At 44.4% G+C, this 27,568-nt stretch overlaps 2 protein-coding genes and 2 pseudogenes across 2 annotated transcripts; 1 reads left to right on the top strand and 3 right to left on the bottom strand.

Moving 5' to 3' along the window:
* Positions 1 to 272: 272 nt before the first annotated feature.
* LOC133929633 (uncharacterized) lies at positions 273 to 1,035 on the bottom strand. Its single transcript, XM_062376426.1, has 2 exons — positions 827 to 1,035; positions 273 to 589 (listed from the first exon to the last, which is right to left on the bottom strand). Exons 1-2 carry the CDS (start codon positions 984 to 986, stop codon positions 273 to 275), a joined length of 477 nt encoding a protein of 158 aa, XP_062232410.1. The 5' UTR covers positions 987 to 1,035.
* Positions 1,036 to 3,242: 2,207 nt separating this feature from the next.
* LOC133929632 (uncharacterized) lies at positions 3,243 to 5,435 on the top strand (annotated as a pseudogene).
* Positions 5,436 to 6,381: 946 nt separating this feature from the next.
* Positions 6,382 to 10,838, bottom strand: LOC133929631 (pentatricopeptide repeat-containing protein At3g05340-like; annotated as a pseudogene).
* Positions 10,586 to 23,861, bottom strand: LOC133928431 (protease Do-like 2, chloroplastic). Its single transcript, XM_062374762.1, has 21 exons — positions 23,590 to 23,861; positions 23,366 to 23,476; positions 22,753 to 22,806; positions 22,402 to 22,475; positions 21,874 to 21,937; positions 21,604 to 21,648; positions 20,845 to 20,952; positions 20,445 to 20,522; positions 18,678 to 18,744; positions 18,421 to 18,479; positions 17,808 to 17,907; positions 17,338 to 17,417; positions 16,487 to 16,543; positions 16,206 to 16,309; positions 12,171 to 12,258; positions 11,986 to 12,071; positions 11,871 to 11,895; positions 11,697 to 11,768; positions 11,560 to 11,610; positions 11,420 to 11,480; positions 10,586 to 11,328 (listed from the first exon to the last, which is right to left on the bottom strand). The coding sequence occupies exons 1-21, from the start codon at positions 23,728 to 23,730 to the stop codon at positions 11,084 to 11,086; spliced, it is 1,770 nt and encodes a 589-aa protein (XP_062230746.1). The 5' UTR covers positions 23,731 to 23,861; the 3' UTR covers positions 10,586 to 11,083.
* Between the last annotated feature and the right edge of the window lie 3,707 nt (positions 23,862 to 27,568).

The raw sequence follows: 27,568 nt of genomic DNA, 5'->3' as shown, positions 1-27,568 counted from the left end.
ATCACTCAGGTCATTTTTCTTCAAGAATCTGAATCCAGAATCCCTGCCAAACGTTTTCAGAAAATTGAAGGTGATTCACCAGAGAAACGTTTCCAGGGAGAATCTGAAACCGAAACGTTTCTGGGAGAATCTGGAGCCCTGCCAAACGAGCCTTAGTCTTCTTCTTCCTTGGTTTTGCCACCTCCCCGCTCGTGTGCACCGCACTTCACTCCATGGTCGAAGCACTCCTGGAGCTCCTCTACCGGTGTCCTCCGTGCTCTCTATGCTCAGCCTCACGTGCGCGCCCCAGCCTCCTTCGCGTGCCCCCACACGGCTTTCGCAGCGCGAGACTCCGAGTGGATGGCAAGATTGACCAGCCCATGGGCGTCACGGACGCTGAGCTTCTGCAAGCTTGGGCACCGCGGCGAGGAGACGACGTCGACGAGTTCGCATTGTCCGTGGAACCAGACGCGGCTTAGGAAGAGCTCGGTGAGCCGAGCGAACACGCCGGCGGGCTGCACGGCGAGGCCAAGAAAACCTAGGTCGAGCGAGACGACGGCAGCGCGCTCGAGGCAGGGCAGCTCAAAGGTGCCTATTTCCCCGACCTCCTCTTCGCCGTTGTCATTGGCATTTCTTCATGGCGCCCGGTTCTCAAAGATCAGGCGGTCGGAGAGGCGCCGCACGGCGATGCGGAGCCAGGCCGCCACGGACTTGGGGGCGACGTCCAGGGTCCACACGAAGAGATAGCATAGTGGAGGGCTGCTTCATGGGCGGCGAGTGTGGAGGCAATGAGGTGGGGAGAGGGGGAAGCGGAGCTCCAGGACAAACGCCCAAAGGCGGAGCTAGCGGCAGGAGAGGACGCTGGTTCGACCGGCGGCGGCGGTGTCGATGCGGAGGAGGATGAGGACCAGGACGTCCTCGGGGAACTCGCTGAGGCGGTCCACACCGGCGTCATCTTCGGAGGGCTTCGCGCGCTTGGCGGCGATCTCTCCACCGCTCTGCTCCATAGAAAGGGGAGGGCTTCGCCGCCGCCTTGTAGGATGAGCGCAATGGAGAGGAGGTGGACGGCAGTGGGGATGTGGCCATAGAGAGGAGACGCAGAAGGAGCGCGGAGATAGCGTCTGTTGGAAATGACCAAATCGATCAGTCTCCTCACGAACTCACGAAACTCTATGATCGCTCAGGTGTATGGTAAACACGTACACTTTCACAAACAGAGGCACGCATGAGAAGTCTCTTTTTCACGGCACTGCACACCAGCGCCCACAACACTTCTATTCTCTTCACCACAGCATCATGAACGCGGTGATTACAACGACTTAAATAAACACGCACGCACACACTGGTTGAGCCATGTCTGGCCGCACGACCCGGCCAAACTCTCCCGTGGCCACTAATCACCTTCCTACATGCAAGGCACATCTCTCTACATGCAGATCACCACTAACGACTACATGCATGAGCTGATTTTCTCCTAAGCACTCGCCATGTCTTGACCAGGCACCTGGCCGCACACCACAACACATACTCACACTCACGTCATGGCTGCCGATCTGCTTGCACTTGCAGGTCCTGGCCACTACGCCATGCTGTACGACAGACACGAACACTACTAACTTGAACTCAACGATGCACTGAACATAAAGCAACACGTACAACAAGATTAAGTCTAACAATCACCCCCTAATCTTGTTGGCTGACGTCCTCTAGCCTTCACAGCAGCGTGGGCTCATCGTCAGCATCTGCCATAGCGAGTTACGCCACACCCTTCAGCACTTTCTTCTCCACAGGACACTCATCGGCGAAGTGTCCGAACTCACCACAGTTGCGGCAGTCGATCTTGGACTTGTCGAACTTGCCGCGGTACTTCTTCTCACCGGTCTTGTTGCCGTTGTTGCTGGAGCAATCGTTGCTCATTTTCTCTTGAGCGACCTTGGCCTCCCACTCCGCACGCGTCAGCCGTGGCTCAGCACACGCGGCCAACAGCTGCTGCTCCACCTCCTTATCACGATGCCGCCCCTTTGAGGACTCCTCGAACGCCCTCAAGCGCCCAATCGTCTCCGTCACCGACATCTCCTCCACATCCCCCCATTGCTCAATGGTGCTAATGAGGGGTCGAAACTTGTCGGGGATAGAATGCAGGAGCTTCTCGACGACTGTGATCTCCTCCACTTTCGTGCCGAGAGAGCGAATCTCGTTCACGATTGTGGTGACCTTCAAAGCAAAATCATTAATTTTCTCAGAATCGCCCATGTACATACCAGCAAGCTCCCTCTTGAGGGTTTGTACTCGGGCCTTCTTGACGCGCTCTTCACCGACGTGCATCTCCTCGAGAGCTTGCCACGCCTTCTTCGCCGTCTCCTCCTCAGAAATGGCCATCACCACGGCCTCCAGCACAGCTTGGACAATGGCGGCGAGAGCCATTTGGTTCATCTTCTCATCAACCGGACCTTTGCTCTCCACAGCCGCCCACACACCTTGTGCGCGCATGAAGATCTTCATCTTCACTGCCCACACGCCGTAGTTGTTCTCCAACAGCATGGGGTAACGTAGTGTCACCCCCGCCTCCTTCACTTGCTGCACCACCAGCTTCTCGTTGTCGTCGTCGCCGCCGGCGGCAACAGCCTTGCTGCCGTCACCGATCTTCGCCATCTCTCGAACAAGGCTCTGAATACCACTTGTTGGAAATGACCAAATCGATCAGTCTCCTCACGAACTCACGAAACTCTATGATCGCTCAGGTGTATGGTAAACACGTACACTTTCACAAGCAGAGGCACGCACGAGAAGTCTCTTTTTCACGGCACTGCACACCAGCGCCCACAGCACTTCTATTCTCTTCACCACAGCATCATGAACGCGGTGATTACAACGACTTAAATAAACACGCACGCACACACTGGTTGAGCCATGTCTGGCCGCACGACCCGGCCAAACTCTCCCGTGGCCACTAATCACCTTCCTACATGCAAGGCACATCTCTCTACATGCAGATCACCACTAACGACTACATGCATGAGCTGATTTTCTCCTAAGCACTCGCCATGTCTTGACCAGGCACCTGGCCGCACACCACAACACATACTCACACTCACGTCATGGCTGCCGATCTGCTTGCACTTGCAGGTCCTGGCCACTACGCCATGCTGCACGACAGACACGAACACTACTAACTTGAACTCAACGATGCACTGAACATAAAGCAACACGTACAACAAGATTAAGTCTAACAGCGTCGAGGTCAGCACGAAGGAGGAAGAACAATGGTGAGAGGTCAGCACGAAGGAGGAAGAACAATGGTGAGAGGTCAGCACTTGAGCAAGCTGGCGACCAGGGGCAAGGGGTCAATTCCCGTCACGTGCCACGTCCGAACGGCCATGTGGCGGTGAAAAGAGCTCAAAATAGCACACGAGTAGGAGCAACTCTAACATACCCTTTATAATTCACTATTCATATCTTCATTAAAGATTCTTTCTTCATATTACTTCATCACTTCAATAGCACATCTATATTTCATCCTCCATATTCTCTCTTATTTTTTAATAATATTCTATAACTAATATTATATTTGTTTGTAGGCTGAGAGAGAGGGAGACCGGAGGGGAGTGAGAGCTGGTCAGGGAAGACAGAGCTCGACGACGGTGGTTTCTCCGGCTGAGCGGCTGGCCGGCCGGTGGCACAAGTGGAGCAACAACGGCGCAGAAAGACCGGATCCCATCGACGGGATCCGCAGGGTGGCCGAATCCACTAGGGTTCGAGCGGATGGCGCCCGGCGAAGGAGGAGCAGTGGCGGTGGGATCCGCAGGGACCAGATCAACGGGGAGCAATGGGAGGAGCAACCTGGGGGGTGGTGGAGCGGCGAGAGGAGCAACAACGGCTTCACATCAGCACTGGCGAGTAGGCGCGGCTTGATGTCGAGCGAAGAGGACGGGGCGTGGCAGGCCAAGGCGAGCTCTTTGGCGGTGGCTCTAGGGACGGGGATGGACTCTTCATCCTCGCTGGAGAAGCGTCAGTGTCTCGGGCAGAGCCGTGGAGGTCTACTGGTGGCTGAGGCAGTGGGGATGGGCGTCGTTGGAGGAGCACGAGGAGCAGAGGAGCCGCGGAGGCCGAATAGTGGTGGGAACGTATGGGGGCGAGCGGGCGGTTGAAGGATGCCGAATGGGAGAGAGACGCTAGTGGCGGAAACGTATGTGGCGTGCAGGAGGAGGAGATGACGTTTGAGCTAAAATGGTGTGGACGATGATGCTCTGATAGAGTAAGATTTTTTATCATTTTAGCTAACGACTAAGATTTTTTTTTTTCACAAAGGGAGCCCACACACCTCAGTCACAAAAGTACTGAGAGGCGCTCCGGGGGTGAGAGCTAGGGATCAAACCTAGGTCTCCCACCTGAGGACAGTCATCAGGAGCCACCTCGGCTCGACTGATAGAGGATGGGATAGTTAATTTTTGGAAGTTGCTCTAAGAAATTTTCTCTCCGATGACAAAGACGTAAAGATAACTAAGTTGATGATATTTAAAGAGTGTCCGTTTTTAAGGATGACAAAAAGTTAATTTCTCCCTCCACATGGCTCCGGCGGCTGCCATCACCGTCGTGCTTGGCGAGGGCCTCCTCCGCGAGGTCTTCATCCGCCTCGTGGTTGTCTGGGCGACGCCACGTGGCAGCTCCTGGACTACCGCAACGGCCGCATCCTCCTCAAGAACATGGGATCCCAACAACTCGCTGTCGCGGACCCGGTGGCCCACCGCTACGTCTCCCTGTCCCGCCGAGCGTGCAGTCGGGTACGGCCTCGTCGCCGACGGCGGTGACTCGTTGGCGTTCTAGGTGGTCTACGTTTCGCGAGACGCCGCCTCGCGCGACCTGCACGCACTGGTCCTATCCTCCGGCGAGCTCTCCTGGTTCGACGTCGGCGACCCCGCGTGCCACCCCAATCTCGTTGGTTCCCGGCCGATGCAAGCAAACCGATCGCTGTTCTGGAGGCTCGAGGGCAGGGAGCGCATGGTGGTGCTCAGCACAGCGACCATGGAATTCTCACTGCTGCAGCTCCCACCATCTTTGCGGCGGCTCAGCTTCGACGTTGTGGAGAAGGGGGAGGAAGAAGGCAATGTGCTCCACCTGCTTACCATGAGAGGCTTCTGCATCGAGGTGTGGGCCGGCACGGGGGACGGTGACGGTGGGATGGCGTGGAGGCGGGTGGAGAAGTCGGTGAGGTTTCACAAGCTCGTGATGGAGATGTTCAAGCCCTCGGTGGAGTCGTACCAGCATGAGTTGGATGTCGCCTGGGTGGCTGCCGGCGTCGTGTTCTTGCGGCAGTGGGATCATCTATTCTCTCCATTGATTTGGAAACTATGAAGCTCAGGATATTATCCAATAATGATTGCTCAGAGGCGCTGATCTATCCTTACACGATCGCGTGGCCGCCTTTTTTCTTGAATCCTGCTGGACAAGGTGCTTGATGAAACGGGAACTAGCTAGTGGTGGGTGCCTCATGTAACTCTGATTAATGATCTGCTTAAACATCACAATGTCAACCAAGTGTTTCACTCAAACTTTCTATTACTTTTTAGTTACTTAAAAAGGATTAAAACTTTAGATTTTATAAAGAAAATGTTGCTAGCTTTGTACGCTTAAAAACCTCCATTGTTAGTCTCTTAGGCAACATCTTCTGGTATAACTGATTTTTGTGAATTTGATATAGGAATGTGACGCTAAGCTCCAGCGCACGATGATGAGTAAGATGTTTTGGCAGCGGCCATGATGGAAAAGGAAGAAACTTGGTTGTCCAGATGAATTCTTGTGGGCTGCTCAACTGCTCTAGTTGTGCTTACAAGTTTTGGCATCGCATCCTATATTCACTTTCTGGGTTGGTAAAATGTTTTCTAAAATTGTCTCTGTTGTTGCTCTAGTACTCCCGAGAGTATAATGTCCCCCTGAAATGTTGTGTTTAGTGTGTATAACTGAAGCTTGGCAGAAGCTTCATACTGCTTGTATAATTATATTGTGCCGATTTTTGTATCACTTCATACTGCTCATCTAATTATTGTGCTCATATAATTATATTTGTTCATCGTCTTGGCTGGCCACCTCTAGTGCCAGGCAGGCATAAGGATGAAATTTTGAGATCGTCAGATCTCTGGTAAAAACTTATTTTCGTCCTACTGATAAGATCATCAGAGCTCCTGCCCAGTTTGTTTTTTCTTTTCTTTTTTTAATGTGACGATTTATGTATCACTTCGTTTGGTCCCTCCTTTTGGTACTCCTGTTGTTTTTAACTTTTTATACATATTCTGATCAAAGTTTGAGAAATGATCTATCAGTTGGTATTAGTGGCCTTAGTGCTGTTTCACTTTCTCTGAAGAAATTTTGAGATGGAACCATGGGGGAAGTTATTAGCCTCAGCTTATGTGCTGGTCTGCAGTTTTCCAGGTTGGAGGTTTTGTTGGTAAAGAAACTGTGCTTCTGCCCTTGTGTTTCTCATGTATCCATCATCCGCAGGACACTAAAATGATGAATGTGAATTTCTGATGACATCTCACAAACCATTGCTCTCCACCAGATCTTCTTGATCACTGAAAACTGCAGACAACTGCATTAGAGCATCTCCAGCGGAGACGGTATTCTGCTCGCCACCGCTACTTTTGCCTGCTGTCCTATAAAACATGGCTTCAATAGAGTATCCAAACGGATCGCCATCACTGTGGAGTCACTATCTAACGATAAGCTATCCGCTCCTGGGCACGTCGGTGGGAGGAGAGAATCAGCAAGTTGCCAAATGCTTCAAAAATTTATTCCTTTTCCCCTCTTTTATAAATTCAAAAAGTAAATTTCTGAAGCTTCTAAAATCACACTGATTTTTATGCTCGTGGAATAAATAACTTGTAACCTATTTTAACTGGTTCCAACTAAAAATCTCTTACAAATTTTAAATAAAAATTCCTCAAATTTTTAGGGCATAAATTTAATTCCCAAAAATCAGAAAAAAAATTATGAATATTCATCTAAACTAATGTACTAATTTCTAAAATTATTGATAACCCTAAGTTACATAGAAAATTTTAATATTTAACGTGTACTGCTACTATTTGCACTATAACAGTTGAAATTATAACTATTGCCAAAAAAAATAGTTGTTACAAATAAATTGGATACGAATAAAATAGAGCTACATAAGATATAAAAAGAGTAAGATTTAGTTAGTCTGTTGAAATGAGTAGAAATATGAAAAGAGAATTTTATAAGTAGATAGTCAAATAAAGATATAGGGAGTTACGTCATCACCAGCAGCAGACTCAGGTGAGACGTCGGCCCAACGACGAAAACACGGACCTCCTTTTCGAGCTCAATCCAGCTCTTGCCAGTATCCTTCGCCAACCCCATCTCCCTCATCCTCCTCATGACCCTCGATCTGTCATCCCATCTGCCCTCGGGTGAGCAGATGTTTGATAGCAAGACATAAGCATCAGTGCAGTCAGGTTCCAGGAGGTGCAACTTCTCTGCTGCAGATTTCCCCACTTTTGAGTTCTTTTATGAGGTGTGTTTGGTTGGAGGGCGAGGTTGGATGGGATATGATCATTCGTGTTTTTTTTATAAGATGATTCATTTTTATGTTTGGTTAGAATGGATAGGATAAATCAGTTTTTTGTTTGGTTGACGGGATTAAAGTGAATGAGATGAATCAGTTTTTTTGTTTGGTTGGTGGGATTACAGTGGATAGGATTATCTATTCGTATTTATATGTATTTCATAAGCGTTTTGATGAATTTATACATATTTGAATTTATTTAAATATAAATTAAATTAAAAATAGAATATCAAATGAAATTATAAAAATGTATATAAATAAAGCATTACAAATAAACTTATTTTTTAAATTAGTATATCACATGAGAAGAATATTAGTAAATTTTTTCAGTTTTTTGGAAATTTATTTGAGTACTAAAAATTGCTAGAAGTTGCTTCTTTAGAGAATTTTAATTAAACACTGGCTCATGCTTTTTGGATCAAACCAATTAAAACAGATTACTAATGAGTTCTAATTTACACGTAAAAACATTTAAAAAATTTGATCATTTTTATACTTCAAATAAAATCGAGAGTTAAATAAAAAGATCACTAACGACGGGAGGAGCACGCACCATCACCGACGAGGCGAACTGGGATGGCCCGGTCTGGCCGATTTCACCCGAACGGAGCCGTCCAGCATCTCAGCGAACATGCGCTCGTCCTGGCCGCCCCGTCCACCCCGTCCGAGCAACCAAACGCTAGGAAAAATGGACCGCCATCTCCAAGACGCTCCGTCCAGTGAACCCAACGCACGCTAACAGACCAGCCCGGCCAAGCATGTCAACCACACATGCATAATGCTCCACCCTTGGAAGGACTCCATATTGTGATGACATGGAATTCAAGATCTCCAGTCCCTTCTTGGCTGATCCAGCATGGCTGCATTCATGGAGCAGCGATAAGAATGTGACATCAGTGGGCTTTGCACCATCGGCTTTCATGGACTCAAACAGTCGAAAAATCTCCGAACCGTGACCATGTCGAGCGAAGGCTGCAATGATGGAGTTCCAGGAAATCGAGTTCCTAGTTGGCATTCCATCAAACACTTGAACAGACTCGCGTAGTTCACCGCATTTCGAATACATGTTGATCAGGCTGTTGCAGACATATGTGTTCCCTCCAAAGCATTTCCTGACGACCAGTGCGTGGATTTGCTTCCCGAGAGCAAATGGAGTAGAAGCACCGAAAGCCCCAAGAACTGCAGAAACCATGCTTGCGTCAATGTCAATTCCTGTGCCAACCATCTCACTGAACAATTCGAACGCCTTCTCCTCCAGTCCGTTTTGAGCAAACCCAACAAGAATTATTGTCAAGAAAACTTCATCAGGATTCCGACAAGAGCGGAACACCCTCAGGGCATCCTCCATCAATCCACATTTGGAATACACATCCATGAGCCCACTCTCGACATGGAGGTCGGTATCCAATCCAGCCTTCACGACAAGCCCATGAATCTGCTGGCCTTCCATGGTTGCAAGTGATCCGGCGCAAGCCAACAGGGAGCTCGAGTACGTCGCACTGTTGGCGTCCACCGCTCGCCTCATCTGGCGGAACAGAGCAAGGTCTCTCCTTGCACCGCTCCGCCCGAGCCATCCCGGAGACCATGGCCGTCCACGTGATGACATTCCTCTCCGCCGTCGCGTCGAACACCCGTTCCGCCGAGCCCGGGGAGCCGTACTCGAAGTAGGCGGTCACCAGCGCGTTCCCGACGGACACCCCCGCGCCGAGCCCGTGCACCGCGGTGCACGCGGGCAGCGACGCGGCGCCGTCACGCGCGCACGATGACAGGACCGTCGTGAGCGTGGCGTGGTCGCACGCGCCCGCGCCCGGAGCCGAGCGCAGCATCCGCCTGAGCAGCGCGAGCGCGTCCGAGGCCGAGGAGGAGGAGGAGGCGAGGAGCGAGTTCCAGGACATGGAGTCCCGGACGGCATTTCGTCGAACACCGGGCGGCGCCGCGGCGGCCGAAGCGGGCTTACACGGCGACGAGCGCGTGGCGGAGGCAGGAGCGGCGCGGGCAGAGCGGAAGTGGGCGGGATTCTTAGCGACGAAGGCGTGGAGCGCGGCGCCGAGGCGGAGGTCCGCGGCGCGGCCGCAGCAGGCGAGGAGGCCGCTGAGGTGGGTGTAGTTGAGGAGCGGGGACCAGCGAGCAGGCGAAGCTGCTGGTGAACCGAGCAGCTGCTGGTGAACAATTACAATTTCTTCATCCTTTATATAAGGACTGATTTTTCGATAAAAGAAGTTTTATTACTCCCTCCATTTCTTTTTATATGCGTATTAGGATTTGAGACAGTCTTTCAAAATATACTTTGATCATTAATTTATCTTATAATATATTATTAATTACTATAAACCAATATCTTATTAAAAGGTATGTAAAATACAAATATATTGATATTTTTTTACACTAAATATGCATATAATTTGACTAATTATTAGTCAAAATTTACAAGTTTAACTTTTCTGAGTCCTTATACATCATATATTTTGAAATAGAGAGAATATCTTTTATCGGCACATTAAAGTAATACAACAACACAAGAGTGTTCTCTGTCTCTATATAACTAAAATGCACACATCCTAAAAAGGAAAGGGGCATTTGCAAATACCTCTCTGATTTTTTATTTTTTACAAGAATACCACTCGAATGATAGTTTTAATGATATTTTTAGAATTTTTTAATTGCAAGCTTACAATAACACAGAAATAGTGGTTTCTTTGCAATTGTCCCAAGTGAAAAAAAACACAACCAACACGAATCACACAACTTAAAAAAGAGAACACTTCAAAGCATGACTGATGTGGGATGAGAGATCAATCTTGGCTCCAAAATCATGTCAAGGGAGGATGAGTGGATTCATATTTCAAATTGCAGTTCTGAAGGCAAACATTTTACTGCAATGCATAGTCATGTCTTACAATTGCTTCAGAGGAAAATATGTAAAAGGTAACTGCAATGCATAGTCATTTTACCCTCGGAACGATGGATCCACCGACTCCTCACATCAGGCTATTGCGCCTCCAGCATCATTACAGAAACGAAACGAAACGAAACATGGCATCCTGCAGCTATGCTTTGTTCTGCAAGATCAATCAGGGAGTAGTACAAACCAAAGAGTAAACCAACAAAATTTCTGGACGATTTGTTGCATGCCCGAAGATTTACAGGATTGCTCACGGCCAAATTGTACAATCCTTTCTCGACTCCCGGCCCCTTAAAAAATGAAGGTGAATAAATCATTCTATGGTTCCTAGTGCACAACATAAATCTGAATTCTGTCTATACTAACATACAACATGGCTCGGCTTTGCCGCAACGGAGTGTGTATGCGGTATGCCCTCACAATGGGGGTATGCTCTTGCTGCCGTTGAATGCCGGCAGATGCTTGCATTTCACCAGCCTTATTGCTGCTTCAACTGAAACTTCATTCTCAGTTGCTCGTCCATTAAAAAAACAAGTTGTTCATGCCCACAAGAGACAGTCAATTCCCATTTCGAAGTTTGTGACAGGGCTTTCACCAAAATCTTCGCTTGTTTTTTGGATTTATGCCCACAAGAGACAGTCAATTCCCATTTCGAAGTTTGTGACAGGGCTTTCACCAAAATCTTCGCTTGTTTTTTGGATTTCGTCCTTTGTATCGACATACGGCTCTGATAGATCAGATGACCGTACAAAAGGAATCGCATGTTCCTTGAGAATATCTGAAGATGCAGCAGCCGCTTCTTCCCGGTGCAAAACAACCAGGAAGTCGTCTTCGAACTCGAACGTCAAGAACTTGTCTTTACAGGCTATATATTAACGTAACAACATGATACGATGAGCAGGAACGAAAGGCCAAGATGTTATAAAGTTACTCAACATGAGGCAATCAGTACTTACTGTCCACAAGATGAACAAGGTGATGGATATTCTTTATCACAGTTCCATTTAGTTTCATGACCTGATAACAATATTGGTTAGGTGAAACTCGTGAGACACAATTCATAAGCATAAGACAACAAGAAGTTGGAGACGTTTACTTGTTGATTGCCCATGTGCTCATAACCAATGTTGACCTCGTGTGCCAAAACCTAGACGGAGGCAATGAATCAAGGACATAATGACATAGTGAACCAAAAGAACTAGTCAATCAAACTAACCACGGAATGAAAAATACCTGTGATACTATAACAATTTGCTCCCCCTCAAAGGTCGCTAGAGAGTAACGTGCTTTTGCCAACAATTTCAACTGTACAAGAAGAAAAGATGACAATGCTAACAATAAGAGTTACAAATCTTCAAGGAAAAAAGTAAGCTGCAAGTAAGATGATCATGTTGATGGTAAAATTACCCCTAGTGTATCTTCGCACTCCTCCCTGCACATGAACAGAAATTTATGAATTAAGTAACTACAAGCTTTATGCTACCAACAAGGGCTTAAAAGGGGAGGTCCACTGGTTACTTACACTATAAATGGTTCTGTTAAAGGTGTGAAGACAAGGCCAGCAACTATGAGATAAGAAGGTTGGCCCCCTTCGACATGAAACGGCACCTTATTTAAGAATGAAGAATCTTGTCAATAGTGCATATTGGTGAAATTTACATCTCTAGTTTTTGGTTCAAGAAAGGATGAAGGTCTTTAGTATCTCACTAAATGTCTTCTTGGCTGCAAAACAGTTTGGACTTTCATGGAATTGCCATTCCGAATGATTCCTAGCTGAGCAATATCACCTGCATACCTGAATAATGAAGACATGAAATTTTACTGCAACTTGCGCTCTCGTGTAGGAAAATTTTAGTTCCATAGAAGTAAAATAAGGATGCACCAGAATATCAAGTTTATAAGATATATCAGACATACACATTACGTTTAGAAACAAAAAGAGGATGCAGTAGATGGGTCCAATTTGTAACTTTGTATTCATATCCAGAAGAGGCTTTTAATGTAAAAAGGGGTTACACAGAAGGGAATCAGAAAGATAAAGACAGTTACTTAGATAATCAAAGACTATCGAGCTCTGTGATTCTGCACTACAGAACCCACTAACAGAGGTTTAGCGGGGCAACATTTAATAGATACACAGTAAGTGATTGAACGAAAACTTTTACCCATCCATACCCAAACGACAAAGCACATGATATGCATATTGTTAGGAATAGCAACTTGTATTCCTTGGAGGCCATAGGCCAGTATATATATATGTACAGGTGAGGAATATGCAAAGAACCTTTTATAACACAAGGATATTACACAGATGCAATATATTTCTAACTCCACCCCCCTCCCCCCCTCCAAACTCATGGGGGATCAATCACATTGAGTTTGGAGAGATATAACATGTGTTGAGCTGTACTTTGTGCCTTCGTGAAGAAATCAACTAATTGAAGTTCTGAAAGAACATACTGAAGATCAATAACCTCATCATGTACCTATGTCCGTGTATAAGAAGCATCAACACTAATATGCTTGGTGAGCTCATGTTTCACCGGATCTTGAGCAATACATATAGCACATATACCGTTGAAGAAAAGAGGAGTAGGTGCAGAAGATGAAACACCAAAATCCTCAAGTAAACACCGTAACCAACAGAGCTCCACTGTCAACAAAGCCATGGCTCGCAACTCAGACTCTGCGATGGAACGAGAAATTGTGATCTGCTTTTTAGTCTTCTAAGAAATGAGGGAACTATCAAGGAACACACAGTAGGCAGAAAGAGAATGACGATCAGAGGGATTACTAGCCCAAGTAGCATTGTACGAAACTGTAAGGAGCTAGAACATGGAAAGAAAAGACGATGAGAGATAATTCCACGAAGATAGCGCAAAACACGAAGAAGATGATTATAGTGGAGCTTAGTGGGAGCAGAGACGAACTGACTGAGAATGTGCACTGCATGAGAAATGTCTGGACGAGTGACACCGAGGTAAAGAAGACTCCCAACAAGATGACAGTAGCATGTGAGATCTGCAAGAGGCTCACCATCAATGGACCGGAGATGAGAGAAACACGATCAAGAAAATCTTAAATATACTTCTTTTGGGACCCAAAGAAACCCTATGATGTAGAAGAAATCTCAATCCACAAAAAGTAATGAAGAGGATCCAGCTCTGTCGGAGGATTAACTCCAGTCGCAAGGATCCCGAAAGACCCCTTTTTAGAGATTCGGCCGGGGGATGATCCTGAGTATGTTCGTCGGAGAAATAAATAGGAATGAATGCAACTGCCGGTGGTGGTGGAATGACCTAGTGCAAAAAGAAGTAAATGCACCGGAATTTAGACAGGTTCGGACCGCATAGGGGCGTAACACCCTACTCCTATATGGATACTATAAATGCCCTGAGGAAGTCCCTCAAGGATGTTGCTGGTTACAAGAATGTTGGTCTATCTTAGAGCCTTGGGCTCTTTGTTCTTCGGCCTGTCTCGTACTGCTCACTTCTCAGCCGTGTTTCTCTTGTGCTGTGTTCTTGTCTATGCTTGTGTGTCCTCTCTTTTTACCATACCTTTCCAGGATGCATTCCGCTTCTTTCTTCTGTGCCGCCGGCTGCTCTAAATACCCGCCGGCAGCAACGTGCCCCGAACGGGAGGGAGGGGGCACGAGTTCCGAGACACCATAAATGGAAAGGGAGTCATCATTTCCTCTGGGCGAAGTGACCGGGGGTGGAAAATGCGGCACACGCCCGGTCATCCGTCACCATAAATGGCCTAGCAAACGGCGCCGTGGAGAGGGCCCACCGGGCAACCGTAGAGCGGCCCGGCGTGCCCGCCCTGTCTTGTTCCCCTGCCACAGCAGCGCGGCAGACGGAACGCCTCGGTCCTTACGACGTTATCCTGAGACGGGCCGGATGGCACGGGACAGGACCTGTGCAATTAATAACCCCACGCCTCTCTGCCAGAACGTGGCAGGAACTGACGCTGAGCGCGACGGGAGCAGTTGGAGGTGACCGGCCACGCACGCGCTTTAAATGCGGCCTCGGGCCTTTGACCGGCTGACACCTCATCGGTGGGCCCCTCGGGGGCCTCCACCAGGGGGCTTTCTGGGTCGTCGGGGTACCGAGTGCTCGGGGTACTGTTCACCTCCCCGAGCACTCTCTCCCGAGAATGCCCCTTCTTGTCCTCGGGGAACCGAGTGCTCGGGGTACTATTCACCTCTCCGAGCACTCTCTCCCGGGCACACTTGTACGGATCCTCGGGGAACCGAGTGCTCGGGGGCTGCTGCACGCAGCCCCGAGCACTCTCTCCCGGAACTTCCTTCGGTGGGTCCTCGGGATACTTGGGTGCCCAGGGGCCACCGCCGGCGGCCCCGGGCACGTTTCTCCCAGTACTTAGCTCTCCTGGTCGTCGGGGGACTAGGGTGCTCGGGGGCCACCGTACACCTTCCCAAACACTTTCTTCCCGGTACTTAGATTTCGTGGATCATCGGGAAACTGGGGTACTCGGGGGCCACCGACTGCGGCTCCGAGCGCCCTCTCCCGGGACTCGATCTTTCTCACCTTGTGGGAGAGACTCCGCGGGATGGCGCCATGTGGCGGATGGCTGGCCTGGCCTCGGGATTCGGGGACCCCTGGTTCCTGATACACTGACAAGCTCGGACATAAGAAATTGCCCATTGAGGCAAGCCTTCACAAAGGAAATATACTCATAATCATCTCATGTAATGATCATATCATCAACATACAAGAGAAGAACGTCCGACCACAAGACGAAGTGTGGACAAAGAGCACATGATCATGAGCACTAGAAGAAAAACTAGTAGTATGATCACAAAAGAAAAACGCTCAAACCAAGTACGAGGAACTTGCTTAAGGCATAAAGAGAGCGACATAGACGACAAACCATGCCCTCAGGAATGGAATACCATGGCGGTGGATGCATGTATACCTCATTGCGTAGCTCACCATTAAAAAATACATTCTTGACATCAAGCTGAGAGATAGACTATTGACGCACAGAGACCACAACCAAAAGAGTGTGAACTGTGGTCATATGGGTTACAGGTGCGAACGGCGACGGTCCAGACAGGGGGGGCAGGAGACAATAGGCCAACAGATCTGGAGGTGGATCCGGAGGCCGACGGCAGCGGTTCGGTCTAATTCGAGTGGTGCAGATCACGGATAGACCGGTGGCAATGTGCTCGGTAGATGGACAGCGAACAGGCAATGCGCGTCGGGACCGGTGCACGACGTCTGGCAGAGAGAAAGCAGACCGGTGATAGTAGAGAGAGAGAGAGAAGCCGGTGGGAAGAGAGAAACTGGCGGCGGGTAGACTAGATCGGAACGAGTTGTTGCGTCACCAAAAGAAAACCTAACTCTAATACCATGTTAGGAATAGCAACTTGTATTCTCTAGAGGCCATAGGCCAGTATATATACATGTATAGGTGAGCAATATACAAAGAACTCCTTATAACAAGGGGATATTACACAGATGCAATATATCTCTAACATATGTAACATCTACTCACATGTTGACACAAGATCCACTCATTATTGTTAATGAAAGATGAATTATAGTGAAATACACAATTTTGGACAACAAAAATTTGGTACTATTGGAAAGTTCTGCTGCAAATTACAAGTTTTAAAGAAATATAGAAAAACATTGTTTTTTTTTTTCAGAAGAGAACATAAAGAAATTAGCAAAGTTAGGAAAAGAATAAAATTTATCAGGAATAAGCTACGTAACTTACTTTTGGCTTGTGAGGTAGCGGAAGGCAATTCGCTCCGTGGACCTAAATGGTACTGTTGCTTCACATCCTACTGCGATACCATCAAAGCTTACTATTACATCTCCCTGGACAAACAACAACCTGATCAACTCAAACAGATGAAGCAAATCTAGCAAATACAGTTTGGGCAACCATTTTTTGAAGGAAACAGTTTGGACAATCATTAATCCAGAAAGATTCATAACATAAAAAAAACAAAAGGCATTCAAATATGTGAAGTGGATCTAATTGGGGCATGTTACCTTTTGCAGAACACTGCTTGCTGGAGCAGTAGGCTCAACCCGACGAACTAGAACACCCTTCAAGAGCAAAGTAAAATGGCATGTCAGAGAAGAACGAATGATAATATTGTTTTAGCTGTGCTCAAGGCCAAGGACCAAAGAGCAGTATTCAGAAGACATTTTTCTAAATTATTTTAAAACAATCTTAACTGACTACTTTAATAATATTGTAAGGATATGCAAGGTACTCTCCACCAGAAACGACACTAACAAGTAACAACCCCACCTTATGCAACTAAATTGCTACAACAAAAAGGCACATTTAAGTGTTGACTGAGGCAGCCTTGATTTAGTCCATCAAGGGATCTGCCACCGGGATGAACGATTCAAAGATGATAGCAAATCTTCCTCAAATATTATTAGACTAATCTAAGGCCAGCTCAGCTCCAAATAATAAAGACAAAACCACAGAAGTATTGTGCAGTGCAAGAGATAAAGGGTGTACTATACACAAAAACCAGGAGTTATCTACAGTCAGTCAGTCAACATTCTGAATATGGACCAGCATTCTAGCAAATTTTATCTCTTGATCATGTTTTTGTTTTGGATTTTATTTTGCCAATTAAGATATCTCATAGTGTGTGATAACTGAAACCATTCTCAACAAAAACTTGCTAATCAAATATAGATGCACAGGAGCACTTACACAGTAAGTAAGATGCTCAGTGCAACCACTAATTATATAGATCTCAGAAGGGAAAGGCTGGCTAAACCATCTAGAATTGTGTGCTCATGTATGCATCATAGTCCACTTGCAAATATATATACTTCAATCTTCACAAGGTGAAGTTAATCAAATATAGATAGCATACCTCACTTGAAGGTACTTTTAAGCTTTCACGCAACGCCGGATTTTCCAATTTCTGAAGTAAGACACCCAAGCAAGGAAATCCTACATGATGTTTGAAAACATTGAGCACAATTTCAACAGACTACAGTTACACGACTCACAAAACCAGAGTGTTATAATACAGTTTTACTAAGTAACAAATACTCTATATGCACACAATTAGGAAATAATATAAACATATTTAAAGGATTAAAAAATCTTTAAGGAAACCTACTACTTCTGACTCTATATAGTGCAAAGATAGCATCTAGTTGAAATGTCTAGTTGAACCTAGAAACCAATTTATGCAAGCACATATATGAATACTTGGTAATAAGTCTATATCTACCTAAGTACATAGACATGGTTTTAGTTTGCTTATTTTTCAACAACAACAAAGCCTTTCAGTCCCAAGCAAGTTTGCTTATTTTTCAAAACAAAAAAGTATTTTACCTGTGTACTTGCCATTTTTCTGATAGTCATTCAAGAAATGGGATACAACTGTAGTTGGAATAACATATCCAATATTTTCAGCTTCATCTGACCTGTACACCTAAACAAAATACATAATGAAAAAGGGAATAGGAAAAAAATAGAGATAAAATTACTCCCGTGTTTTACTTGGACATTATCAACAGTGCAATAAATTCATAGATTCTGCTGACTTACATCAAATGTTTCAAAATATAATGTAGAATATATGCGTTCATTTATTGTGCAAGCACAACTATTCCTCTCACAAAATGTACCCAACTCAGCTTCCTACTCCTTATACATTTTCTACAATTTGTAGAGTAATTGCAGGGGATACATATGGGTTAGCATAGTTTACAAAAAAAAAAAAAAAAAAAAAAATCGATACTATCCTCTTTCATTTAACTCTACCTATTTGATGTTCACAAAAATTGCAAAACTAAGCCTGTTTTAAAAAGCTGAATTGCGATTTGGTTTGAAACTGACAACTACCTAAATCTGTCTTCAATCTTTTCTAGTACACTAGGTTGTACATCAATTAAATCCACACATAAGCTTTCTAGGTACCAATGATGTCACCAAGTAAAAGTACCTGAAATGCCACTCCAATGCACCCCCCTTGGTCATTAAAGGCTGGTCCACCACTGTTTCCTGGACAAAAGACCAAGACAATAAAAGTCAGCTCATCATTTTCAGAAATACTCGATAATTAAGGCCTAAGCAAGATAGGTAAATGCTCTGAATATCATCATATAGCAAAGATAGGTAAATGCTCTGAATATCATCATATAGCAAATAACAGAATAGTGAGGGAAGTCTTTTATTCAAAGGCGGATACAAAAGACAGACCAGGATTTATGGCTGCATCAATTTGAATGCCAAGAAGATCTGATGTCCCATGTGCATATGGAGTGACCTGGGCTATTCCAAAGGAAACAGTGTAAGTTCAACTATTCAATTAAATATGTATCAAATAAGATCATTATTATAGAAACATTTTCAAAACCATGCTTCACTGTCTTAGGCCCTGTTCGGATGCAAAGTATTTTTGGAGTTTCTGACGAATACCATGGTTTCTCAAAAAATTGTAGTATAAAAAACTTTGACATGTTTGGATGAAACAAAAATCAATGTATTACAGACCGTAGTATTACAAATACCACGGTATTTTTGGAGTTTTAGAAAATCTGCTCCCCGCCTCTTTTTTAAAAACCGAGAATGCTGGCCACTCTCGCATAGCAGTGCTACAACAGAATTCGAGTCAGTGGTGTTGTGAATTCGAGTCTGTGTTGTTGTGTTCTTATCCGTGCATGACAGGTATGCAGGCACACATATATCTGGCGTGCATGGGCTTGCCTAGATAACATTTAATCGTGACCATACATGACAATGTGTCAGGTAAATATATAGGTCAAGAATTCCATTTATGCACCTAACATGTGTATTGTCTCCTCAATGATGGGTAATTAGCCTAGCAACCATTTTTCAAAGACAAAAAGTACTCCATGAAATACTGCAATTGTCAAACACACCATGGTTTTCTTAATACTGCAATAAACTGTGGTATTGATATACTGTAGTATTTCGTACATGGTACTTCAAATACTGTGGTTTTCAAATACTTTGACATCCAAACAGGCCAAGCAATGTTGTATTTGGTGCATGTTTCTGTATAGAAGCTCAATGCAGAAAAAAAAAAATGAAGTCATTTGATAACTAGTAACTACATGAATACTGAATACCAAGGTAATGATAACTATGGCTGCACCTAAACAGCACTAGAAGATGAGGGCAGCTTATAGCTAGGGGAGAAAAACGTTGCACCAGTATTCCATACAAATGTGTTCAGAACTGTGTCACGTCCGTGGGGAAGTGACCGGATTGGATAGGAGTGGAAGGTCACCGGATGTTCCTTGGCCGGTTTCCTGGCCGTGGTGGTGGTGACACCGGGATGGCGGCGGCTATGGTGTCGGCAACAGCAGGGAGGTGAGAGACAGAGAATAGGAGATTAGGAATAGATTGATGTATTTCTTAATTCAAAAAGGATGTCGACTGCTCTTTATATATAGAGCCTGGCCCTAACAATCTCAGCTAATCTGAACCGAATCCAACTCTATCTCTCTTCCCAAAACCAAATATAACTCTTTCCAATCTTACCTAAACTGACTCTAACTCTTTCCAATCTGACCTAATCCGAATTGCCTACTTATCTTAATCTGGACCTGACTTCTAACTCTATTTTATTTCTTTCCAAACTCATCTAAACCGAATATCTCCTCAATCTGCCGCCTCTGCCTCCTCTTCGTGTGCACCCTTTCCTTTCTTCCTATGGTATGTGATCCCACACATAACAAACTGATTACAGAGAGTCAGGAAGCAATGAAGCACATTCTAATTTGTTCCTAATCCTACCAACATGCACTGGACAAAAGAAAGAGCATGGGATCAGGGAATAGCAACATAGAATCTTCGGAGGGTTTATAACATTTTGAGAAATGGGACAGTTATTTTATGCATAGCATATCCTCGCTTTTCTCCTTGTTGGGGCCGAAGGAGTGGGAAAAAATGCATTGAAAAAGCCAGATGCAGAGAACTGAAGGATCCAAGAGATAGCACCTCAATGCGTGATACAACGCCTTTTGTTACAGATATTGTGTCTCCACCAAGAGGATATCCCACAACAGTTACTGAATCCTGTGATAAGTTTCAACCATAAGAACAATGCCATACAGCATCAAGTGTGAAGGACTTTTTCATATATAACTAGAAACAGTATGATAAATGTCTATCTCATTTGCAGGAGTGAAGAACAACATCTCTGCCAGAAATTTTTAGGGCATTGATGTGCTCTTAACAAGTACATGTTACATGCACCATTATTAGAGTTGCAAGTTGCAAAAAAGTTGGCCAAATTTTTTGCAAGCTATAACTGTAATGACTAGTGAGAAAAAACAATTCCTGATCCATATTAGTATGACGATAAAAGATCCAATAAACACATCATGAAGATAATTACCTGCAGGCATGGCAAACGATCAAAGTGAAGTGGCTCTGTTCCTTTCCAGAACTCTTCATTCTCAACAGAGAGCAATGCAAGGTCACATTCGATGCCCCTAGCTAAAACCTGTAAATCACTTTATCAGCTGACATCTTACCAAGTAAAGTTTTATAACATTTAAATAAAGTAGTAACTAACTATAACAAGTCTTATTTCAAAGGGTCAATTGCCTCACTTAAAAGATATTAAGCACTATATGTGGTACCTACAATATGGTTATAATGATTTGTCTGTTTCGAAAGTTTCCAAGATACAACTGTTACAGTTGGGGGCAACTTTATGTATTACAAACTTTTTAACTTTAGTCTGCAAAAAAAACTCTTTTAATGTTAGAATTTAGGAAAATAATCATAATTATGATAAGTGACTGGTACATGAACATAAATCGAATTTCCCCTTTATTTGATTTTAAAGCATTCCCAAGTCCCAAAGGTAGAGCCTCCAATCCCACCGGTACAATGGAATGTAGTCAATAAGCAAAAGTTGAAAAGCTAAGTTGGTTTGCAATCGATATTAATAGTCAGAAAATGAGCAAAAGGTTCAGTCAGGAGTCAGGGAGTGTAGAACTCATAAGCATATATCTGTGTTAAGATAATTCAGATCATGTCAGATTAAACCAAATAGTTACCGATCTTACTTCAAGGAAAGCTACAATAGTCATTAAATAAATATTTTGATTAAAATCTCTTGAAAGCAGCATTGTTACAGGGGATTAACCTTGGCAATATACTTTTTGTCATCTCCTCTTCTCTTTACTTTGACCTGTGTTGAAAAGCAGCCTTGCCTTAACAACATAACTGACATACGTAAACTCTTATGCATAAAAAACCAATGGTGCATCAATATCAGCAGAAATTTGAAATAATTCATCTGATAACGACTACTACTAATTCAAAAGTCTAAACCAAAACAGTCCAACAGAAAAATAGTGAGAAACCAATGTCAAATAAAAATGCAAAGATATAAAACTATCTAATCAATAATCACCTGGGTGTCATGCTCAACGCAATGTGCATTTGTCAAGAGTTTCCCATCACCGATCATAAAAGCACTGTAAAAGGACATGTCTTGTAAAATATGCAAAGAGGTTCCAAATTCAAGATATGTGATTCATAACCATTTAAAATGAGTGACCTCATCCAAAAGATATGCATAAAGTTCAAAACATGTAAGATATGGACTGTGTCTCGCAAGACAAGCATAGAGGTATTAAATTCAAGGAATGTGATCATATAAGCACTAGCTTGTTGGTGACTTAAGCAGGATGACAATCAGAATAAAACAAACACCATTTTTTACAACAATAGTTTTTAAGATGTCTAATCATTACAAGGAAGGAGAAATTGTAACTTAATCTCTTCAACATCATGAAATGACTAATTGCAGCATGATAGTTTATATTCTATGCCCGCACACTTTTCCCCACCTGCCTAGAAACGCACAGACAGATGAAATTGGATCTGGAAGAAGTACAAGCAACAATTCAATCAGATATGTTACTAGATCAATACTTACCTCCCACTGCTTGCATGTTGCCTTTGCTTCTGCCAAGGAAGACCATAATCGGGTGCAATATGAGTGCAATAGACCTAACAAGAGAGAAAATAATTCAGGTGAAAAGGACATGAATAATTATTAAATAAAGCAAAGTCACAGTGTCACACTCAATATAACAAGATCTTTGAGTAAATTAGAGCACTATGTTTGACATACTACACCAAGAAGGCATTTGTAACATGAATATTAGAAGTAGTACTTAGCACACACATAAATTTGTCTTGATAAAATATAGTTTTAACTATAATACAAAAGAGTAAGCAAAAGAAGCATCATCAATAGCCAGGGACGTGTATTCTTGAAGCCTACCTTGACAACAGCATTAAGGAATTTGTCCTCCTCGAGATCATCAAAATCAGCAACCTGACATAATAGCATAGTTAGCAGAAGACAGAATCTGTAAGATTTGGTGAACAACACTGAATCGAATGTCCTCCTGGATTGAAGTCATTACTCAGAAAAAATAAAAAAACATAAATATACATGGATAGGAAGACATCGGTGTGCTGATTAGTGATCACAGCTCATATGCACAAGAATTAGATGATGAAACAGTATGGAGGCACCATCATGAGCTATTCGTGCTAAAGTAAGAGCATGACCTATTTCTGAGATGGCGAACTTTAAAAAAATGTACAGACTGACTCAAATCTAGAACAGAGCAATTCAGATTAATAGTTTGAACTTTGAACAGACATACCCTACGAAATGGTAATCCAAGGCACACAGCCAAACACCACTATGCATATTGATCGATATTGAACCAGCAATGAAGTGGAGCCTAACCCAACACCAAATAAATATGCCTCTTCGAGGCTAACTGGACTCCTCATTCTAATGGAATTGCAACTACACTTCACACTCAAGCATATACTCTGCACCAGGGTACAACCAAACACAATAAAGTCGGCATTCCTCGCACCTGCGGCTCCTTGAAGTCAACGGCGAGCCCCCTGTCCTTGCGCGACGACGACGCCTGCGACCCTCCTGCGCCGCCTCCAATGCCTCGCCGCTTCTTCGACACCCCCTCCACCTGCGCGCACCCCGCACCCAACAAAGCAAACATTCAAGTCAGCGCCGCGCCTCCCCCAAGCATCCCCATCCCGCGAGAAAAGCGGGAACCGACTGACACGCGACGCGGCGCACCTCGTCGAAGCGCCGGAGCGCGCGGGCGACGACGGCGGAGCGGAGGCGGCACGAGCAGGAGGCCAATGCCGCGGACGAGGTGGCGGATGGGAAGGGGAGGAGCGCCGGGGGGGAGGCCAGGAGCGCGGCGACGCACGCCATTGATGCTGTTGATGATGCTTGCGACCTCCGCGCGGTTTTGATCAGGGCGTTTCCCTCCCCCTCCGAAGGAGAGGCGAGCTCCTTATCCTCTCTTCTCTTCAGTTGGGGAGAGGCACGTGCGGGGCGCGTGACGGCGTGAGATGAGAGGTATCTCTTCAGTTAGGGAGAGGCACGTGCGGGGTGCGTGACGGCGTGAGATGTAGGTCCTATTTATTTTTACGATGAATTATCATAATTTAAATTTTATAGTAAAGTCTTTTTCTATTAAATTTTGGATTATGTAATTTCGTAGTATAACTTGATTTATGGATTATGAGAATCAGCTTGAGACCATTTATTTTTACTTTTGATTTTGCTTTTGGGACTAGAATCCGTAATCAAAATAAAAACAAATGGGGTTGCGGTTGTTTTGTTTGGTTTTTCTTTAGATGGAATTGGCGATGGGTGCCCGCAGAAGATGGGTATGTTTCTATTTTTTTTCCATTGTTGTTAACATGCATATACCTGTGGGCAAGAAAATACTACGTGAAAAAAAAAAGTCATAGGTGACGGCATGATATGAAAGAGGTATCTCTCTCAAGTCTCCATGAGTAGATATAGGTCCTATTTATTTTTTCTATGAATTTTTGCAAGTTAAATTTTATGAAGAAATCTCTTTCTATCAAATTATGGATTGTAAGATTTCGTACAACAACTTATTTGTAGACTGTGAGAATTAACTTTTAGATTGAGACCGTTTGCTTTTGTTTTTGCTTTTAGGACTAGAATCCGTAATAAGAATAAAAACAAATAGGTCCGCAGTTGTTTTGTTTGCTTTTTCTTTAGATAGAACTAGAAACAATGTGTGGCCTTGCCGCGTTTCTCATGTTTTTGCTAGTTTTTTTAATGTTCCTGTTTGATTATTTTATTGTTAACAAATAGTATAAACAAATGTTGACGTAAGTTTTAATTTCGATGACAACGGTAAAAGCAGAACTAAAAATTGTGGGGAAAATGTGTTGTGAAGCACATTAACATTATGGTTATACAGTAAGATGCAATCTCTTTAGCACTGTACATACTGAAATAAAAAATAAAATATATGGAATGAATCTTTTGTTTGCTAGATCTTATAATCTGTGATGACCATGGTTCATTGTTGTTGGTCTTGACAATTGTCTCCGCCATGCGGCTCTATGTAGATTGGGCATGTATTACATTTGAATTATTTTTGAACTTATGTTAATTCTGCACAATCTATGAATTTCTCGAGAGCTTATTTGGTAAATTACATGGTAGATGCAATTTATATGAAGTATAAGTCATGTATGCGAAAATATGGTGTCATTATGTAATTTTGAGGGATGGGTATGGATTGCATTTAATCCGAACGAAATGCAAGGTGCAGTATAAATATGAACTATGAATTTACGATTTAATTTTGCTAGATGTTTACACAATTTTAATCAGGGGAATGTAATGAGAAGTTTAATTGTAAAGTATACATAAGTATGCATATTTCAGTTTATTCTATTTTTAAGTGTTATCGCTTATATTATATTTAGTCAAGAAGTCATGTTTTGTCTTTTACAAATGCAGTAGCGTGCGTTAGAAGGGTTCCAAAAATAGACAGCAATTGGGTACTGGGGATTAAAACCCAACCAGGTTCAGAGAATTTAATTGCCATCTTGATAGAATTAAGAAACTCAATGCTACAATCGAGTTAAGGAAGCAATGATATTTAAGAAAAAATGAAGAAACGATGAGGGGTATGATAGTTCTTCACCTCGTCACCAGATGGCAAATATTGGGTTTCTTTTAGGGGTTTGATTGCGTAAATTGAAATAGTTTGAGCGACAAGTGTTTTGGAAAATGCTTCGGCCCACAAGTATTACCAGAAAGTCACCAGCGGGTGCCACTTCAGAGCCCTAAAGGCTCCGGGCTCCCCGCCAAGATTACAACCTCTGGAGGCTGTAAGGACTCATCAGGCCACTCTTTCTCCAAGCAGGGGAGACAGCTAGCCTCCGAATGAAATATCAGCAAAGAAAGGATACCCCCTATAATCATTGACACAATATGATCGTCATTTAATGCCAGTACAAGTGGAGGCTATCCTGGCACCTAAGACAGTGCGACACTTTACCGCAATTGACGATCGGCTCAGCATCGCACCCTTATGGGTTCTTGCACCACTGTATTCGCTATAATAGATAATATCTTGTAGGTAGGGGTAAAAGTATTTTTACCAAGGCTCAAACAGTGTAAGTTCGACCGGTCCTGGGTCCTGCGGTATGGCGGTAACTTGTACTGTTATTTCTGTAGGGGCAAACTTGTACGTTTATACCCGAATGAAACTATAAATACAGACCTTTGGCCACTAGACCAGAGGACCCCAGTGGTCTTTTTTCATTATACAAATGATATTTCTCTCGCTCTCTCCTTTTCATGCACAGGCTCCATCTCCAAGCTTGAGCCTCTTCTTATGAGTGGGGCTCTCGCCGTATTTGTTGGGGCTCGCCTCCCGTGCCCTAACAGTATGTCGTCCGTGGGGATGCGAACAAAGAGTCTTGTCGGAAGGAGAAAGCGAGAGAAAGCACCAAGCGTCGTGAGCAAGACATCGGCGTGCAGGCTACCTTCGGCCTGGGTGTGTCGTCGCTGCGTGAGCAAGCGCGGTTTGATGCATGCGTAGCGACCACACCCTCTGTGCGAGCGAGCTATGGCCAAAACTGCGTGCGTACGTGCACGCCAGCCCGTACTTGGCTACACCTACAACTATGAGCCGAAGTACGCCCTCGTCCACCCTCCGGGAAGAATGTGAGGGCCTCTTGGGCCCCTCTAAACACATCTGGGATAAAGGGGGTGTGGCTGCGAGTGCCACTCCGTAAGCATGACCCCATTGGCATCTCACGAGTGAAGAGCCCGCACTTGCATCGGCCCGGGCGAGCATGAACGATGATTGTGGTGTGCTGCGAGCCGCTCCCGAGACTGTCCAGAGGAAAAGCATGTACGAGTATGGCTTCCCATGCCCCTCCAGCCTCGAGCGAAGGCTAACCCATATGAGAGCAAAAGAAAAGGTAAAACTCATGCGAACCTCCACGCACAAGGTAAGTGCATGCACTCATTTATTGTGCAGCAATTAGATATACTCTATTCATTAGTAGTATCAGCTGGTGATCAGTTGGACCTACAAGTAGACTAGTTAGTACTCCTGCTAGTATTTTTATCGTTACGTGCTATTCTCTAGGCAAACATCCACTGCACCTAGTCGCAATCAGTTTTGAGTGTTACCTTCGTTTATTAACACTAAAGATCGGTGAAAGTGCATCTAGACCCCCTAAGTAGGTTTTGGCTTATTGATGACAAAACGATTAACGAACTAATATGTTTATATAAGTTATGAACAGGTTTAAGTATTAGTTGAAAAGACAAGTGACGTTTGACGCCCGTCAAAACAAATAGAGAATCAACGAAGAGTACTCAATAGGATTTAAATTCTTTTATTTTTGAAATTGAGTCTAGGATAGCCGCTCTATTAAGAGGGTTACTTTTGATTGCTTGGTTAGTGTCTCAATGCTTAAAATATCTCTCACCGGATACTCCGGTACTCAGTGTTTAGTCTCCGAGGTAGACTCCTGCAGAGAGTCTCGGTTCCAGTTTATTTTTTATTGGAAAAAGACCGGAGTCTCCGGTGTTCACCGGATACTCCGGTAATTTATGGGTTATTAGACCAGAGTCTCCGAGGGAGACTCCGCCAGAGAGTCTCGGTTAAGTCTTTATTTTAATTGAAAAAGACCGGAGTTTCCGATATTCACAGGATACTCCGGTAAGAGGTCAAGTTTTAACCGGAGTCTCCGAGAGA

This window comes from Phragmites australis, chromosome 9 (genome assembly GCF_958298935.1).
Source record: "Phragmites australis chromosome 9, lpPhrAust1.1, whole genome shotgun sequence".
NCBI classification, from domain to species: Eukaryota; Viridiplantae; Streptophyta; class Magnoliopsida; order Poales; family Poaceae; genus Phragmites; species Phragmites australis.
Note: the sequence above shows the minus strand (reverse complement) of the source record. Positions and strands in the feature narration are given on the sequence as shown.

Bases quoted from the DNA above. Each gene is read 5' to 3' on its own strand.
- LOC133928431 (XM_062374762.1), bottom strand. From the start codon at position 23,730: ATGGCGTGCGTCGCCGCGCTCCTGGCCTCCCCCCCGGCGCTCCTCCCC. The intron at 18,480-18,677 runs GTCTGTCTTTTG...TCTTTTGTCCAG, and splicing joins TGATGCAGCCATAAATCCTG to GAAACAGTGGTGGACCAGCC. The intron at 11,329-11,419 runs GTAAGTACTGAT...GTTAATATATAG, and splicing joins CCTTGTTCATCTTGTGGACA to CCTGTAAAGACAAGTTCTTG.
- LOC133929633 (XM_062376426.1), bottom strand. From the start codon at position 986: ATGGAGCAGAGCGGTGGAGAGATCGCCGCCAAGCGCGCGAAGCCCTCC. The intron at 590-826 runs GCTAGCTCCGCC...ACAACGGCGAAG, and splicing joins AACCAGCGTCCTCTCCTGCC to AGGAGGTCGGGGAAATAGGC.